The following is a 14,567-nucleotide window of genomic DNA, read 5'->3' as shown; positions in this document are numbered from 1 at the left end:
GGTATATTTAGCTGGACATAAAAGGCACATAACCGATCACTGCACAATGCTCCACAACATCTCTATTTCCTTTATATAATAATATAGTTGAAGTTTCAATAGAAAACGTCCTAATCCAAGGCATGATATGAACCCACCAAGATGTCTCAAAGTCCAAATTAGAAGCACCAGGAACAAGAACAGAAAAAAGGAACACTCACACCGCTGGATCGTACTTTCTGGGAAAAACTTTAAAATATAGCTCTCATCCTATTACGTACTGTTTTTATTCATGTGTTATAATATAAGTATATATATTATATTCATATTTTAAGATACAATATCTACATATAAACACATGGTGAGGATGTGAAGGTAAAAGACTCTCACATCGGTAAAAGGAAAAACTTAGCAAGTGCTTATAAGAAGTTGGACTACGTTTTATATTACCAATTAATTTTATAGTGGAACCTCCATTTTCTTCATGGTACAAAAGCATGTTAATCCATGTGTGAAGCCCAAGATCACAAGTGCTCCATGTCACGTAATTCGTGTCGTCCACATGTTTGACTTGAAAATTTACCACACGTGAGGAGATGTGTGAGGATATAAAAGTAAAAGAGTCGCACATCGATGAAAAAAAATACTTTGTAAAAGCTCATAAGAGGTTAAACTCTTCATATTGCAATTAATTTGATGATGGAACCTCAATTTTTCTTACACACTGGCTAATACAAGGGAACTGATTACACTAGATATATGACGTGCGACCTCGAAAACTTTCTTTGTACCTTCCTCCATATGTATCTTGCATTGCTCTCGGTCGTTATCATCTTTTTAGCGCTAATATGCAGACCCCACGAAGCAAGTAAAAGCCAAACTCAGCAGTCGGTTTCATCATCACATATGGAAAAGCAAATACAACCAACAACCCGAAAAGAAAAATCCCCCGACACCACCCAGCCACAAACATGAAAGTTCATCCACAGAGAGTACTACCACATTATATATATAACACCTTGTATTAACAAAACAGTGTTTGTTTGTAATTTGAATGCGACATTAGTACTAGTAAATCACACAATTGGCAGTCTAGTCAATATCACATATTTATAAAATTCCCACTACCCTTAACTAGAAAGATACTAATCAACTAGAACCTTATGAACCAAAAACAGAACCTTATAAAATTTCCCCTTCCCCTTCCCTAGCTAGCATATAATCAAGGACAAATGATATGGTCTAATCAAGGCTCCAAAAGTAATCTGGGAAAATGCTTAAGTTATGCATATATTCCTTTCAAAGTTTTCTTCTGCATGCACAAACTCAAAAGGATATTCCGACGAGTGTCAACATTGCTTAAGATTTTTTCAATGATAAATGATTCTGCAATCTTCTTTTTCCCCACATCCACGCTTTTTCTGTACTTTGCTCAATCGAATCATCGTAACCAAGTATAAAGTGTGCGCAAGTAGAGAAAAATGATGGGTCGAAATTAGTTCATTTCTTCGTCACATTTTGTTGGAGATCATCTAAAATGCCACATCAATTTACAAAAAACGTTACATAGCTAACTAGGAAAATATAAAGTTAACCCATCCTCCCTCTTCCTCTCGTGTTTTTCTCCTTAAATTCTTCTTTCTCTATTACCACCCCCAACACTTGCTTACTCTACCCACCTAGGGCCACAACCAAGTTACAATGGCAGGCCCAAAATTTAAAACCCAAAAAGGAAAATAATAAAGAAAAAGAAGCGAAAAAAAAAAAGAAAAAAGAAGAGAAAGTCGGAAACTAATTCGGATTCTTTACGGAATTAGATTTCTCTGGGGTCGACAAAAATGGACATGCCAGGTGCCGACTTTGTCCAGTCACCGACAGAGCCGTCACTGTAGTCCTCCCCGAGTCGCTTGATGCACCACATGTCCTCGTCACACGATAGCTTCTTCCAGTGCGGGATTCCTAACCTCAGCGGTTCGCGGCTCGACACCTCCGTCGCCACCACCCCGCAACCGCGCTCCTTCGCCAAGTTGTGCGCGTGGCCGCACAGTGCCTTCACGAACTTTGCCGCGCGCGGGCCCTCTCCTCCGAGCCCGTATAAGAAGTGTACCCCGAATGGCCTGAAAATGTCCGGAACTGACGGCAGCCTCATCCACGGCAAGGCCCGATCCACCAACCTCGTCGTCTTCGCGAGCGTGCGTTTCACGAGCGACGCGCCTTTGACTTCTAATGTGAACACGTCCTTCGAGTTCCAGACGCTGAGGATGGCCCATGACTCGGGCGGGTCGGCCAAGAAATGATCCGCGCCGGGCCACGTCTCCTCCGTCACGCTGCCACGCGGCACGGCGAGGAACGTGCCGAGGCTGAGGCGGTTGTTGAGGACTGAGTCAATGTCGCGGGGGAAGAACTCGGTGGTGGCGAACCGGCGGCGGTAGAGTGCCTCGGCGTCGGAGGGGGAAAGCTCGATGACGGTGACGCGGGAGGAGACCTTGACCCGGTGGGCGTAGACCGGGTTTACAAGGATGGTGGGCGTACGGAACTTGACGTACCCGCATTTGTCGGTGAAGAGCTTGACGGAGGCTTGGTTGTCGTTCTCGGTGGCCATGTACGAATACTCCGCCCCGTTTTCTCGAAACCACTCCTCCACCCTGCTCACTAGCTTTAACCCTATTCCCATCCTCCTGTTACAAAAAAAGTAAAAAAATAAAAAAAAATAAAAGGAAATGGAGGGGTTTTTGTTTGTTTTTTTTTTTTCCGGATAACGTCTCGATTCAATAACTTAATGATATTGATTGTAAAACATCACCGTTACAGTGTACCGATGAAAAAATAGGGGTGTGGAGGAGCGATTAGTATACCTGTGAGAAGGAGAGACGCGGAGGCCCAAGATGTAAGCGAGTTTGGTGTAAACAGGGAGGGGTTTGAGAGTGACATCGCCAGCAGTAACGCTTTTACCATTTCTAGAGAGCTTCTTGCCGCATGTAACGGTTTTGATGCAACCTCTTATCATCCCAACTATCTCTCTCCTCTTCTCCGCCCCCACCACCTCCGCCACCTACAAAACAAAACACAAAATTTCAATTAATCAGCACCTAATATTCTTAAACTAAACTAAACCAATTTTTTTTTTTTTTTTTTTTTTGGGAAGAAAAGAAGCTGATGAAATACGTGGTGGTTGTTAATTTGTTGACGCATACCAGCATGAGATAGGCAGGAGAATGGCGGACCCTGCAAATCGGGTCGCCAAGGAGGTCGGTAAAGAGGGAGAGTCCGCCGCTGGGACCGACCTCGCACCGCCTCTCAACGTCTTGAACCATTTCGCAATCCTTGATGGGGTCGAACTCTCTCACCACTAAACTAAAAACCATTCCGTCATCCTCGCCCATATTTAACGACGACGATCAAATTGGGGTGCGTATATCAGAACCAAGTCGTTTATTCGTGACGGAGCTGAATGAAAAGGGAAGGGAAGGAGGAGGGGGGGGTGTATGTAAAGAGTGAGAGTGAGCCAATATAACGTGAGTTGTACGCAAGAAAGGGTATGCTATATATGTCTTACCTCCATCATCACAATACCTTATATAGGCTTCAGGTTGCTAAGGGCCCGCTTATATATTATACTATCAACTTAAAAACCTCAACAAAAAATAAAATAAAACAAGAAATTAACATCTCCAAATAATTAAAATCTTAATTTCGGAAATTAATCTGAAAAACGAAAGGTCTGGGTTAAGGGTTTTGGAATCGGGATGGAACGTAGAGAGAGAGAGAGAGAGGGCCGTTTTTAAGTAGCTAGTTCATCATTGTGGAGATACAGAGTGTACTTTCCCTTCCCCTTCCTTCCCTTTCCTTCCTTTCTCTTTATATACCTTATTTTTGGGCTTTTCCTTTTCCCCTATTTCCCTCTCTCTCTCTCTCTCTCTCTCTCTCTCTCTCTCTCTCTCTCTCTCTCTCTCTCTCTCTAGAATCTCTCCACCTTCTTTTTTTTTAATCTTTCTACTTTTTGAATTTTATTTATTAAATAAAGAAAAACCAGAATGCTTTATTAAATTCGGGGCCGCTACTTGCTGAATATGTAGTAATATAATAAAAAATAATAGATGGTATCGGCGTTTTAGAAGTGTCATCGTGCCTTATCTGTATATAAATTTTGTTTTTTCATTTTCTAAAATGCAATAAAAATTTGTTGTCTTTTTACAAATGAAGGCTTTGATAACAATAGCAGTAATGGCATTAAATGTAAAAAAAAAGAATATTGGGGGTCGATAAATACGAAATCCATCATAACAGAAAAAGAAGAAAAAATGGGAAATGGCGGCTTTGGCTGCGCGCAGTTAGCCTACTCTTGGTTGTTTTCTCCAGTTTGTATCATTTATTTCTACGGAAGGAGCAGGCGTTTCCCATCATTACCCCATTTCTAATCATTATCCTTTTAAATTTAATCCTCTCTATCTATCTCTCTCTCTCTCTCTCTCTCTCATCTATCCATCATGAATACATGACCATCATCGTTGCTTCATCCTACATAGCAATCATCATGTTACCCACAATTTTACTCAAATACTTTATATGAAAAACCGTAATGTTTTTATTTGACGATATAATATTATTCGACGAGTACTTTAACATATTATTATAAAAAATGAACACTACATAACGATAAACCTCTCATATATGAATCTTTCTCCATATGACGCGAGACCAATCGAATGGAATGAACGGCTTTTAGATATATTCCCCAAATCTAGTTTTCTTATGGAAGTAAACGTCTCTTAGAAAACAATGGAAGTGAAACTTGATGACGTGGCGCAGCGGATGCCGTCCGGTTTGGAAGCGAATTCCCTGGATTTGGGGCCGTCGATTTTAGTTCTGACCGACTACTGATGAGAAGTGACTAGTGCAGCTGCCACTGCTGCAAAAGCGGCTTTCGCTTTTAACAACCACATCAAAATCATCATGATCACAATTTTTGATATTTTCCAGATGGACGGCTGGGATCGTATCATTCTAGGGACAGCTAAGCGACGCCGTCCTACTGCACTTGAATTGATAGGCAGCCGCCACCACCACCGGCCTAGGGTGACGCTAACACTTGGATATTTGATTATCCCAACCGTCGATTCGATTTTTTTTTAGTAGTGTGCACCGTGGTCTATGGGACGCCGTAGCATCCAAGTGCTGCCACTTCTAATCATATTAAAGCGTTTGATTATCCACAACGGTCTAGACTATGATTGGGTAATTCAAAAGAAGTGGACACGTCGCCTAAATTTGGCCTACAATTAATACTTTTTTCAACCATTTATTATTCAATCATTAATGTACATAAAGTTTTTTGGATGCGTTTGTTTGGCCTCTTTAAATAGGACTGGACTAGACTGGACTACAGTTCCATGTTTGATAAATGGGACTGGACTAAGTTAAATGGGACTAAAGGGGACTCGTGTTGACTAGAGGCCTCCTTAAAGGTTCTTAGCGAGGCCCTCCCCAAACCATGGAACTTGTTAAGATCGGCTTCTTCCTCCTCCTTGCGAGCCCCACTGTGAGTTCTGGGCTTCTTAATTTTGGATTTCGATGGGATTTAATTAAGATTTGCAGACTATTCCTAGCAAGCTGCTTCGCTTCGCCATGGTCATCATCCTCTAAAATCTTGAATCTCATATTTCCTACCACCAACATCAACCACAAAAAATCCCCCATCTCATATTTCCCACCACCAACCATCACCCGCCAAAAAATCCCCAATCTCATATTTCCTGCCACCACCACCGCCATGGACAAGCCATCCGAGAAGCTCCAGAACCTCAAGTCGTTGAATTCTCTAATGCTCAAGGAAACCAAGGACCGCCAGCAGCAGGTGGAGTCGTTGGTGCAGGGCAAGGCATATTTGGAGTTCGAGCTAAGTTGGTTCCGCTATGGAGATTGAGCCGCTTGTGAGCGAGTTGAGTGAGTAGAGCAAGGAAAATGTTAGGTTAGAGTTGGAGAAGAGTGTTTGTGGTGTTTTTGTTCTGACCCAGATGGAGCAAATGATGTGAGATAAAGTTTGAGATTGAGAGCGCGATGAGTAGAGAGATGGTGAAATTGTGAAGTTAATGAGGGAAGTGGAGCAGCTTGCTGGTGGACTCGAGATCGAGAAGGGAAGCTGAGAGAGAGATTATGTGAAGAAATTAATAATAAATTAATTTCGACAATAAACTACAGTATTATTTTCATTATCCTACTAGTTAATCCGACACTGCACCAAACGCTTCACTAAGTTAGTCCAGTTTAGTCTAGTCTAAGCCAGTCCAGCTTAGTCCCTAAAGCTAATCCAGTCTGAGACAGTCCGGTGCAACAAACTCCCCATTTATGTCTTTGAAGGAGAATTTTGTTTGGACAATCAATAGAATAATGATATATTTATACTCAAGAATTCGTTATGCACGTCATTTATATTGAATATAAGACTTCTCATTTTTTGTTCAAAAAAAAAAAAAAAAAAAAAAAGACTTCTCATTTTAAATGACGAAAAATATTACTAGACTATAGTAGCAAGTAACTATAAAATAACTATATCGAATTCAACTAAACTATAATGAGGGGTATTCGAATTTTAGTATAGAGAGGAAATCACATTTTCCTAAGACCATCTCCAAAGGAGATGTCAAAAAATGCGACATAAACATATAACAGTAACAAATGACATACCATTTACTCCAACCGGGATGTCAAAGGTGACATGAAAAAGAAGGTTAAGCTGACATGGATAAAGAGATGTCAAATTTGAAGCTGCCTTCAAATATGGCTTTTGTTATTTCCAAATGCATTCCACTTGCCTTACCTTAAATTCTAGCATATTTGGGTATTATTTTATTATTTTTAAACCAACAACAACCCAACTTTTATTATTTTTGTTTTAAAAAAACATAAATGAAGAAATAAATTTTAACATATCAGATGAAATAAAAATATTAATAATACGTCAAATTTAAATTTTGATATTTTCAATTAGACGTTTCTTTTGGAAATACTCTAACCTACTTGTCTCAACTTAAGATTGCGTGGCCAGCAGTTAAAGTGGGGCATAAAAGTATTTCGAAAATTGTTTTGTTTGCTATAATTTTAATGCTTTGTGATAATGGGCTAAAATTATTGAGCTCATTAAAATTAAAAAGGTGGGAAAGTGGGGAAAAAAATGCGAGGAAAGCAAATAAAGGAGACGCGATGTTTGGCACAGAGGCAAATATTTTATATACATTATTTTGCACACTACACTTAATATATATTAGACATATAAAGACATTTTTTGTAAGTTGTGGGTGGGCGTGCACATAGCAAACGTCTATATGATTGATATGCTTATTAAAACGATATACATAAATTTGCCAAATAAATTGATATAGATTAAGATCAGTGGGTCCCTACTTTTGTGGGTCTGGTTTGGAATATCTGTGGGCCACTACTTGTGGAGTGGATGTTGGCTTTGAGATTATTTGGGTTGATTTTGGTTTTGGATTTGTCTTTCATTGGAAACCAGCAATTATTGTTATAAAGGTGCTGTTCACACTAATTATCACTTTCCATATATTTTGTTAATTTTTTGTCATTGATCTTTTTTCAATTTATTTGATCCGACGATTATAAATTGAGAGAAATCTATGAGAAGTAAAAATGAGTTTACGGATAATCCTACCATTATTGTTATTAGTATTTTTAAGGGCTAATTTGGTATTGTGCTTTTTTTAAATTTGTTTCTGCTGTATTGAGAGAATAAACTATTGTAAAATAAAATTGTTGAGTGTTTGATAAACTTCTTTTTTTTTTTTTTTGTAAAAGTGCTTTTAACAAAAAAAAAAAGTGTTTGAGTGTTTGATGAACATTTACATAAATTGTTTTGAATATATTAAATGACTTAAATTGATATGATATAATAAAAGTCAAAGATAATAATGAAGGGGCGGTGATAGTAATTTTATAAAATATGTAAGAGTATACTTACCATTTGAAAATTTCATTAAATGACACTGATTACTATGCTTCTAAAAGCATGGTAGACATGCTTATGCTTTCCTATGTTTTTTTACTGTTATTGACAACTATTTTTAAAATATAAATACTTTTTTTTGTTTTACCAAATATATTTGATGTTGCAGATTTTTTAATAAGTTGTTTTTCTTTTTTAAAGTACCACAATCCTAAACCAGACGTTAGAAAAAAAATTAGGATTGTCATAAACTACGAATTATATTTAGATGGGGTTATATCTCCTTACATGCATGCTTGCTGAATGAGCTACTATTATTTACGCTATAATTTCTTAATGTTTTAACTTTGAGAAGCCAAATACTTCTCTTCATAAGAAGAACACTCTCTCTTATGAGTGATTCAGTTGTGCAAATGGACTACATGCGCTTACAAATAGATATGACATTAAAGTGATGAGTGCTTAAAATCTTAAAAACTATAGGCAATTGGTCATTAGAGAGATTAAGGGTGCGTTTGTTGTATTGGATTATTTCAGACTGTCACATCCCGGCCCGGGGCGAATCACTTCCCGGGCCCGCTCCACCACCGTAGCACGATATTGTCCGCTTTGGGCTTACCATTCCCTCACGGTTTTGTTTTTGGGAACTCACGAGCAACTTCCCAGTGGGTCACCCATCATGGGATTGCTCTAGCCCCCTTCTCGCTTAACTTTGGAGTTCCTACGGAACCCGAAGCCAGTGAGCTCCCAAAAGGCCTCGTGCTAGGTAAGGATGAGAATATACATTTAAGGATCACTCCCCTGGGCGATGTGGGATGTCACAATCCACCCCCCTTAGGGGCTCGACGTCCTCGTCGGCACATTTCCGACCAGGGATAGGCTCTGATACCAATTTGTCACATCCCGGCCCGGGGAGAATCACTTCCCGGGCCCGCTCCACCATCGTAGCACGATATTGTCCGCTTTGGGCTTACCATTCCCTCACGGTTTTGTTTTTGGGAACTCACGAGCAACTTCCCAGTTGGTCACCCATCATGGGATTGCTCTAGCCCTCTTCTCGCTTAACTTCGGAGTTCCTACGGAACCCGAAGCCAATGAGCTCCCAAAAGGCCTCGTGCTAGGTAGGGATGGGAATATACATATAAGAATCACTCCCCTGGGCAATGTGGGATGTCACACAAACTGGACTAGCTTCAGAAACAAATTTAGACTGACTTAGAATAGACTAAGCTAGACTGATTTAATATAGCGTTTGGTGTAGTATCAGACTAAGAAGCAGGATAATGACAAAAAGAAAAAAAGAACCCTTGATAACAAATTTTTCAAATGAAAACCCAGCTGAAAACCAAGAACCCAAATGAAATCAGAAGAACCGAAATGAAAATCACATTGATTTTTCAACCGAGGACTTAGAAATACCCAAATGGAAGTGGGCTTCCGCCATAGCTGTCCGCCAGTCAACCTCTATTTCTTTGTTTACCAACAAGGGCTCAGGCGACACAAGTAGACGAAGTGAGTAGAGAAAGGAGAGAAAGGATGTGACTTGGTTCTAGGTTATCTGAGATTCGAAACAAATAGATGAAGCGATTCTAGGTTCTCTACTCTTCTGGGTTGGCAAGTGTGAGGCGATGTTGGCGACACAATTAGACAAAATGAGCAGATGAAGCGAGTAAAGGAGGACAGAGAAGACGCGACGTGAGAGATGCAACGAACGTCTTAGCAATCCCATGGTTTTTTTTTGGGGGGAGGGAGTCTTGCTAAGACCTTCTAACTAATGAGAAGTCGACGTGAGTCCTATTTTATCTTATTAAACTTAGTCTGTATACGTAACAAACAATGGACTAGACTGATAAGTCGAGTCCAATGAGAGTTAACGAGCCCAAACAAATGCACCCTAAAGATCCTTATGTTATTAGGTAAAGGGTCAAATAGTAGCTCACGTAGTGCAATGAGCTTTTAGATAAGGTCATCTCTAAGTACCTATACATAACATTTGAGTTACATTGAAACTTATATTTGGGTTTCAATATAAATACAAGTCTAAAATGTGGCCCATTCCAACAAGGAAATATACTTACAAGAAAAGTAACATTCGAGTTACACTCTAACCACCTCCAATGTACATACTCGAGTTTAATTTTTTTTTTTTAATACAATGATATGTTTACACTAAAAGAGTGGGGGATTAGGGCTAAACCAAATTATGGGTCAACCAAAATAATTTGGTTTAAACTTGCTTTTGACGAGAATTAAATCTAAAATATCTCACTTACAAGTAAAGGAAATACCATTTAACTATAATATTAAGTGACACTCAAATTTAAATTTTAACATTTGAAAGTGTTAAGTGACACTCAACTATAATACTAGAATTTTTTTCATATATTCTAAACATGAGTAAAATTCAAAAAAAATTTTTAATAAAGAATCGCTCGATAATTTTCCTGTTACAGCAGCAAAAGATGCATGTTATTATAGTTAATTAGTCAAATTTTTGCACTTGAGGTCATCCGTCCTTCTAAAAGTAGACGAAAAATCTAGCGATTATGCTTAGAGTTAAGGGCAGAACATAATTTGAATTTTAATCTTGATACATAACCACTGATCTTTCAAAGATTCTAAATTGGAGGCCTAGATTTCGATTATTCTTTAGTAATCAATTTTAGTTAGAAATATAGTAGTTAAATGTTAAAACAATTTAACAATAATGAACTCACGATGATGAGTATATATAAAAGTTTGACGAGATGACGAGGATGATAGTTTGGTAGAATATGAGTCGTCACACATCCATAAAATATGATTAGCTATTTAAGATTTGTGGCTAATTGAAACTATTTTCAATTTGTTTTTCTCAAATGATTGCTGGTCAAAATAGAAGAAGCATATTACGTGCATGTACTTTGCATACAAAATTGTATATAAATATGTGTGTGTGGGATTAGAATAAAGTGACAAAGTTGTAAATAAATGGGATTCTCTTGCTCTTGATTAAATTATGTTTTGTAGCTTAATTAAGTTGAACCTAAGAATCCAACTACATACGTATCCACCATATTATTCTGTCAATGCGATTGTGGAGACTCTATTGGAAGATTATTAGGAATCATAGGAAGTATTTGGTCTGATTTTTATCCTAATAAAAAGTGTTCAAACTTTTGAATTATTGAATAACTACTTAATCTACAACAATTATTTTTTACAGGATTAATGTCTCTTGCTTTGGATTTTATTCAGAATCTCATTTATTAGTGAATAAATATGGATTGTCTCTGATCCGACCTCAATAATTTTGATCCCATGACAAAAGAGATGATCATGAGCATAATCTATATGTAACCATTGCGCCTATAAATGTGAACGCATGATTCGAGCGAAGCTTTTGGCTTTTGATGCATATTAAACTCAATTAATTCCTTGACTAAGCATTATAATTTTGATTAGGTCGATGATGGATCAAAAAACCAATGTTCATTTCAACACAAATTGTTCTAGTTTGGCCAATCAACTATAAATAAATAATAATAATAATAAGAGTTAGCTAGCTAACAGCTAGGGCATATATATGCAGGACCACATTGTCGTTTGAAGAGATATATGCCCTCCTCATGGTTCATGCGCAATCTACAATATACTTAATATCTTTGATTAAATATTAAGCTAGCTGGTCAAAAAAAGAAGAACATGGGTCTGCGACACGTATCATGTTTATATGTTTCACCAAGCTGATAAAATATTTGGAGGAAAGAAAACAGTTAGGGACAAATGTCAAGACAAATGCCTCGAAAACATTTCTGTTTAGGGATCTTGTTCCCTTCCGTTGTGATCAATCTTAGGCATCCGTACGTGCCTTTTTACCCCTATCCTTGCATATACAATTGACTTAGGGTTGTGAACCACAACCAATATTGTAGGGCCGCCCGGTGCCAAACAAGTCCTAGCAGAATTAGGTTATGTCTCACCTTGGATATATATGACATGGGGTAATTGGAGCCGAGAGCCGAGAGGACGAAATCGTGTCAAATTTTTTAAGCTTTGAGTGATATTTAGGAGCATATAAAGTTGGAGCAACTAGGCAAACATGTTCATAGATAATATTTCCAAATTGTCTTTTGCTCCTATGGGAACGACCAAATAGCAGAATTGTCATTGGGGTTGATTAAAAAAATAATTAAGACAGTTGGAAAGTAGTATTTGAAGTTGACCCTTGATGCTTTAATTTTAGGGAGCTCAAGTGGTTTCTCCAAACTTTTTCTTAATCAATACCACCACCCTAATAGCTTTATTTAATGAAAATGATTCAAATTACATATATTTACCCCTAAATACGTGTAGCAAAGCCCATCACACAACCCTCCTATTTTTTCTGCCAACCATTGCCCTAACGGGCATTAACCCATATTCATCAAACTACTGCCACTATTTTTAAAACTGAACACTGTCATTATTTATAGAACCAAATAAGAAAGTATCAATTTTGAGGAAGCACTTACATGGAAAGAAAGCCCATGAGGAGAGGATTAAACTTCTCTCTTGAGTCAAGGACCAATCTCGTCAGGTTTGGTCGAAAATTGGCAAAATTCGCCGGAAAACGTCACCTTTTTGGCAAGCTATTGAGTTTCAACGTGTGGGTCATGTATTAGAAGAAATGGGATGTTGATATGAACTCGTAGCCTCTGATCTCACATGATTTCGTTACCTTGTGATAGACTTATGAAGAATCTAAGATCGGAAAGAAGAAAATGAGAGGGAGGAACACAAGACCGAAAAAGAAAACGGGCTAGACTAAAACTGACAGGGGCAAAATTGGAAATCGATCAATTATTTTGGCTGAGCCAGTCAAATTGCGCTAGTTTGATGTTGAGTTTTGTTCTAACCATGAAATGAAGTTATTAAGATGTTTTTGGTTAAGATTCTGAAACTTTTTTTAGTTTTTCTTTAATTTTAACTTTTTTAGCTAGGATTAGAGAAAATTGAGTAGTGGAGAGTGTGGCTCAAGGAATAATAGCATGAGTTTATTATAGTGGAGGTTCTATTTGCCATGGAGCTTCTCACTCACTTCGTTTTGTTATTATATGCTTCAGTGCTTGATGATTTGGGTTAATTCTTGGTCAAGTTGGTCAACTTAGCTAGCTAGCCAGGGTTTCTTTGGCATCGAGACCTTAAACATTTACACCGGCAAAACTGCTTTCCATGGTCTAGAAGATCCACGAAAATACAAATTTTATATAGCCATATGAGCTACCTTAATTAAACAGACCCTTGTTCCCTTCTCGTTACATGTTTTTAGGGTCGGTGACATGCAAGCCGAAAGCTTGATCTTCTGTCCATATAAATATGATGACCTAATTATATGATCTAGCAAAACCAAGGAAAAAGAAGTATTCGTATCTTATAAACAAAGAATTAAGATTTTGTATGAACCCTAGTCACTTAAGAAGAAAATTTCATATGAAGGGTTGGTGACATGCAAGCTAAAAGCTTGATCTTCTGTCCATATAAATATGACGACCTAATATGATCTAGCAAAACCAAGGAGAAAAAAATATTTGTATCTTATAAACAAAGAATTAAGATTTTGTTTATGAACCCTAGTCACCTAAGAAGAACATTTCTTATGAAAAAGTTATACCATGTCATTATACTGATATATGGTTTGTCAAACTATCTAGGAGAAAATATCAGTACGTACTATTGTGATATATAACAAATTTATACAAGTTTATCGCTCAATAACACAGTAAACTCTGCCTTTGTAAGAAGTGATGACCAAATATGACAAGCTTATAGAATTAAAATTATCAAAAATTTACTGTTACAGTAGTTTTGTTTCTTAATATATTACTATAGTAACGCTATTCTTTTGACCTTATCTAGTTATTTCAGTTTCAGACCTTTGCCTGCCATATTGCCATGTCCATTTGTTTAGGTTACAGCTTTTAAAGGTTGGGACTAAATGGCAAAAGAGGGAGACAATGAAGGCAGAGACATATGGTGTGATTTGGTGGTGTTAATGGGTAGATCAGATTGAGAGAGGGGGAGTTTGAAGTTGAAGGGTTGGGGAGACGTATTTGGATGGTTGAGGATCTGTCATTTCCAGCATTTGTTTTTATCTGTATGGTTTTGGGTATTTGTATGGTAAGAGTCCGACACTAGGGTGCGGCCCTGGCTGCGACGAATCCCCAAGATTATGCACCATGTTCCCCTCCTCATTGAGACGTGCCCTCCCATCACCCATCTCTCTCTCTCTCTCAATCTTATGATGATATATCTTCATGCTTTGACAAGACCCTTCATTCTGTCCCAAACCATAAACAATCAAATCCCTCGTGCGTTCACTTTGCCACGAAAGTTGATTCAATTAAGTATTGATTGAAGTTGATGCAAATCTAGTTCTTTAAAGGAGATTCACCGTGGAGAAGAACTTCGTTACGGATCAAGGGTCTTGTTCGACCACCATACTTGGCAATTACTGATACGATCTGTTAATCTGATTTGAAATGATACAAAATTAAAAGGTTTTTGGGTCAACATGAATGAATCGTGTAGTTATTGAGTAACCCGATAAGTACCTGTTAAGATAAGGGTTGGTCCATATATACACATGAATAACCCATACACGATAATG

At 37.9% G+C, this 14,567-nt stretch overlaps 1 protein-coding gene across 1 annotated transcript; it reads right to left on the bottom strand.

Moving 5' to 3' along the window:
• Positions 1-1,523: 1,523 nt before the first annotated feature.
• LOC137725777 (probable N-acetyltransferase HLS1) lies at positions 1,524-3,720 on the bottom strand. Its single transcript, XM_068464921.1, has 3 exons — positions 3,174-3,720; positions 2,835-3,031; positions 1,524-2,657 (listed from the first exon to the last, which is right to left on the bottom strand). Exons 1-3 carry the CDS (start codon positions 3,360-3,362, stop codon positions 1,793-1,795), a joined length of 1,251 nt encoding a protein of 416 aa, XP_068321022.1. The 5' UTR covers positions 3,363-3,720; the 3' UTR covers positions 1,524-1,792.
• Between the last annotated feature and the right edge of the window lie 10,847 nt (positions 3,721-14,567).

This window comes from Pyrus communis, chromosome 1 (assembly GCF_963583255.1).
Source record: "Pyrus communis chromosome 1, drPyrComm1.1, whole genome shotgun sequence".
In the NCBI taxonomy this organism is placed as follows: Eukaryota; Viridiplantae; Streptophyta; class Magnoliopsida; order Rosales; family Rosaceae; genus Pyrus; species Pyrus communis.
Note: the sequence above shows the minus strand (reverse complement) of the source record. Positions and strands in the feature narration are given on the sequence as shown.